This window comes from Papilio xuthus, unplaced genomic scaffold (assembly GCF_000836235.2).
Source record: "Papilio xuthus unplaced genomic scaffold, Pxut_1.1 DF827542.1, whole genome shotgun sequence".
NCBI classification, from domain to species: domain Eukaryota; kingdom Metazoa; phylum Arthropoda; class Insecta; order Lepidoptera; family Papilionidae; genus Papilio; species Papilio xuthus.
The window spans coordinates 127,930-133,059 of NW_013531107.1; the positions used below are offsets into that span (position 1 = coordinate 127,930).

A 5,130-nucleotide genomic window follows, 5' to 3' on the forward strand; every position below is an offset into this window, starting at 1 on the left:
ACGAATATGCAAATAACGAAAGAGAAAATACACTTCATCGTAGAAAGTAGATATTTAGAAATTAATGTCAATAAGTTTCAATAATTACTTGACAGTGTCATTTTTATTTTGCACAAAATTCAAATAGTAGGCTACGCAAGTCGACTAGTAGAGACGTCTCCCATTTCTCATTTAGTCATCAAAAGTTTGCAAACTAACACATCAATAAGTGTTTAAACTTACTGGTAGTCCCTGTGAGATCATGGCGCGTACTCTGTCAGTATCCCCGCAGTGGCAGGCGGCGTGGTGGTGATGCGGCGGCAGACGGCCTGACGCACGCCCGCTGTCGAGCGACGCGGACGAGTGGCGCGACCCAGATCCCGCCGAACCGGATGAAGACCCGGGACTGTCGCGACCCGGACTCTGCAGAGACATCACAGTAGACATTAAACTTTGTAAATGAAACTTCGTCGTGACATTCTCTCACTAAAGGAGTTACAAGGCTCTACCTTAATCGGTAAAGCTTCGCAACTTCGTGGTAGCCGACGGGAATGAAATGACGTATAGATCTTGTGTCACTCACCTGTGTCATATCAATGCCCTGGTCGTCACTAAGAGCCAACTGGTGGTGGTAGTAGACGGCAGCTTTGTGCGTGAGCGGCTGCGGTGGAAAGGTGAAGGTCCCCCCGCCCGCCGGTGACTTGCCCAAGCTGCCGCTAGCGCCCGATACGCCTGACACCGTGCTGCCGTAGTCCGAGTGGTCATCTGGAAACAGTAAGAAATATTGAGTTATTATTGGAGAAAGTAGACTACACTAAACCGATGAGTGCTATTTTATCGCACTTGATACCAAGACTGGTTACGTCAATAGACTTATGGTGGACTTAGTCCGTGCTTGTACTAAGTATTATGCAAACTGAATCTTGGCTCAGTGCAAGCTAGATTAAAGACGGAAAAGACTAAACATTTGCGTTTCATTACTCAGGTTTGTACTTTTCTTGTCTTTGTTAAAATTTGTTATACTAACCTCTCGTATGAGACGGCGTGTCGGGCGGCTGCGGGTAAGGCTGGTCCTCACAAGAGGCATAGCCCTGCGATCCAAAGCTGGAGCCCGAGTGTCGGTGGTGCGGCGTGGCGAAGGCGTCGCCGGGCACCGCGGGCGGCGGCACGCGCTTCGCCGTCGCCGCCTTGCCGCCCGCGCCCGCGCCCCCGCCCCGCGACATTCCCCCCACTGGAACATAACATAAATCATGTTACACTACTGACGCATAAACAGACAGAATTATTTTTAAAAGAAGATGACCAACGAGCAATAAGCACGTTAATGAAAGAGATATGACATGAAATTTTTTCTCATCCCCCTTCCCTTTGTTTTCCGTCTCTTCTCTTCCCTATTTATAGAACAGAGAGCAAGCATTTTTTGCTTTTATACTTAAATACTTTTGAACGCTGTATATTTTTTTACACACACGCAAAACTTAAACGTTTATACGGACTACCGTGAACAATGACGAGGTGTTAAAAATTATCACGGAGTAATAAAGTTGGAGTAGGCATCCGTGTAGCCTCGCTCAAGGTTGATACGTGCGAAAATTTGCACAGCGATAGAAAAAAGTTAATTGGATCCGTGTTTCATTCCGGGACGCTTTTTACGACTTTTGTCAAACATATACATACATACAAACATTATTAGAATTAAATATCTATGTTGAAATGGCTGTGATGCTTTATATTGGAGTTACTACCGAAAAGAGACTTTAAGGCCCTTCAAATTTGGCAGAATTCTAGTCACATCTATTTGTTTTTACAGCTCATGAGCGATGTAAATCGCACGACTGGTTGCTGAGTGGAAAAGAGGTTTAAGAGTTGCTCCATGAAGCATTAATTCGGAGATTATGTTTGCAATTTGAGGTCCACAGAGCGTTACATAAAATTATTAAAAAAGTATTGTATCAAGGCAAGCCATACCATAATTGTAATCTTGTAATGCGTTCTTTGATCTGTTAAAACAGTACTAATAGTGGAAAATGGCTTCTAACATTGTTATCTACGCATTACAGACGAGGCGTCAACCGCATTAGCGAAATGAATCCCCCTTCCTTACGGACATTACTGATAAGTCCAAGAGGGGGATTTTAGTAATAATATAAAAACACCATCAATCATGATCAGACGTTTTTGGAGATCGGATCTAATCCGCACTAATTATAAGGCATCGATTACCTTATTAGCTTTGATTTTTGGCAAGTTTTTCTTTATTAAAATCTAGATTTATCTTTATAAATCTTCTATACGTCTCTATCAGCCATAATATCTAAATTTACTCCCTTTTTACGTATAATCTTCAACACAATCTACCTATACTTTCTTCGGTATATCTTAGTAGCCATCCACATCACACATCTTATTGCTTTAGCAATTAGTAAATAGATTAATATTTAAACAAGTTACTCTTTTATAAAAGACAGATAACCTTAAAATTGATTCTCCGTTAATGAACTTTCAAAAAATCAAAATGACTTTTCAAAACGTGTGAATTAACATTCTTTTTTCTTTAAAGACTGAACGATTAGTAAATTATGACTTACTTTAAGATTACGTTACTGTTTATTGCTATTTGTGTTGATAAGGCATAAAAAAGAGCGCGAATATTTTTTCATAATGACGCAAATGTCGTCACCTACTTTCTTTATCGCCAGCCCTTAAAGAGATTCATTACCTGAGCGGATGACTTGGCTAAAGCACCTCATTTGATGGATGCCTGCCGTCGAGGTTCGACGTACGCTTTACGACGGTAAAAGGGCAATAAACGTGCTATTTCATGGAGGTTATGTTCCAAATAATGTCGATAATTTGACCTTAGCTTGTTACGTGTATTTTGTAACCAATGATTTAACAAAAAAGTCATTTTATCATTGTAAAATTATCATCCGAAGTCTAGTCATGATTTATATTATAAACATAAGTCAAAACGTTTAGCCCCACCAACTCGCCTAGCTAGATAAAACTGTTTTACTTGATCCATGTGAAAAACAATTACTAAAGCATATTAGAAATGATTCATTTGGGGAAGTGAAAGTATTACAAAGTGGCAATCAAAATGATTGATTGGTTCAATTACATGACAGATATGCATGTAGAGATTTGCGTGACGCGTTAGACAACTCTTTAGAGAGCAAGGAAGGCGGTGCTATGAGCGAAAACGAATGCTCCATCACGCATGCTCTGACAACTGACATTTAGGGTTGCCAGGGGAAAATAAAATAAAGTTTATTAATCTCTATGTCTGTTATTGTCTGTCATTTTTAAATTTTACTAATTTAATATTATAAATGCGAAATTATAGATGAATGCTGGGATGTTTTTTAGAAGGTATCTCCAGAACGGCTGCATAGATCTCGCTGAAATTTAACACAGATGTAGAAATGTAGATGTAGAATTTAACATAGTTCGGTACAACGCTTAGACTACTAAGTTTCTTTAAATCCTGCGAGTATCATCATAACTCTAAAGTTTACAGTTTAGGAAGATACAGATCACCATTTGGCATAGTCCTGGCACTCAGTCAGTGCTCTGAATACTGAATTCTTTTGATATGTTTTATATTATTTTTCCAATAATGTTGACACAAAATTTATTCTTTTCCTTTTATATTGCCAAGGATTCTAATTAATTTGTGCCCCCATATATCTTTCCTTATTACAGCGAGTGGTCGTCGTCCGGATTCCCTCATCAATATTCATTACACTGATTCATAATGAAAATATAAATAATAAATAGGAAGTTATTAGTTCGTATTTATGATGTATTTCTTCAAAGAAATAAGTGTTATGTTTTATACATTCTTATAAAGGGACATCCTGTATTTTTTTTACGCTTTAGTGTGATTACTTTGGTTAAGTTCCACATAATTTCATACACACGTGTAATACTTTTCTACTAACATCTTATTAGTCATTAAATAATTAGTTTACCTTTTAAGTAGGTATAACAATAACTAAGTATTTAACTCATAAAATTCAAAGAAGAAAACATAGGCTGTTGTTTACGTTAAATAAATTCATGTACACTTCATTATACAGAGAATTGTTATGTGTAATTTTTGACCACACAAGGACAGTAGAACAGAAGGATATAGAGCAGTAAGACAGCGCAGTACTGGCAGTGTTTGTTCTAACTATGGTTAGTACCGCATTGTTAAATGTTCTGCCCTCGTGTGAAACGCCGGACTAATTGACCGGCAGGACAATGCCTCTGATAAAGATAAAGTTACTTTTGACTTTCACTTCGCTATACAACGAGCTTTATAGTTCCGCATAGCAACAAGTTGTAAACATAAAGCTGCAATAATATTGAAAACTAGCGATGGATTTCTATAGGGTAAACATACATGTATTCTCATCGTCAACTCACTATACATCCCCACCGACTGGCACGGAGCCTACCCTAAGTTAGGGATGGCTAGGCTATAGTCAACCACGCTGGCCAAGTGCGGGTTGGTTGACTTCACTCATATCTTTGAATTTCTTCTCAGATATGTGCAGGTTGCATCACGATGTTTTCCTTTACCGTAAGAACGTCGGATAAATGTACATATGGAAATCGGAAATCAAAAAACACATTGGTAAATGGCGGGATTCGAACACAGGACCTGCAGATTGCAAGTCAAATGCTTGACAACTGAGCCACCGACGCTCGTAACTAGATATTTAGAAGATTAGGAAATTCTTAATGGTACTAAAAACTGCTACTTGATTACTGTTAATTATACTTCATTTTTCAGTTCAAGATATTTACAAATTTAACATTATTTTATCTGTGGTGTAAGATTTTGTGGTAATCGATACCACGTTACGTCAATTCTTGTAACAAGCAGTGAGATTGTAAATAAAAAATAAAAAAAAGCGGCCACAGTCTATTTAATGTAACTCAATAAAGTGGCGGTCAATTAGCAACAAAGCAAAATAAACAGCTATCGATTACGGCGCTAACGTTCCGATCGTGTTAGGCTGCCAGTCCACCAGAGCGGAGCGAGGCAGCGGAGCCGAGAAACGGACTAATGCGGAGTGGAGTTGCGTACTGTGACTGTCCACCGGAGCGGAGCGAGGCTGCGGAGCGGAGTTGCTGTGTTTTTCAATATGCGGAGCTAGG

General features: G+C 39.0%; 1 protein-coding gene across 1 annotated transcript in view; it reads right to left on the bottom strand.

The window, feature by feature from the left end:
- Positions 1-3,194, bottom strand: part of ckn (CRK like proto-oncogene, adaptor protein) — a 9,658-nt gene extending 6,464 nt beyond the window's left edge. Inside the window, exons 1-4 of the mRNA XM_013313515.1 lie at positions 3,101-3,194; positions 1,007-1,210; positions 563-744; positions 223-402 (exon numbers count right to left, since the gene is read on the bottom strand). Coding sequence (XP_013168969.1) covers positions 223-402; positions 563-744; positions 1,007-1,210; positions 3,101-3,194 — 660 coding nt within the window. The remainder of the gene's footprint in view (positions 1-222; positions 403-562; positions 745-1,006; positions 1,211-3,100) is intronic.
- Between the last annotated feature and the right edge of the window lie 1,936 nt (positions 3,195-5,130).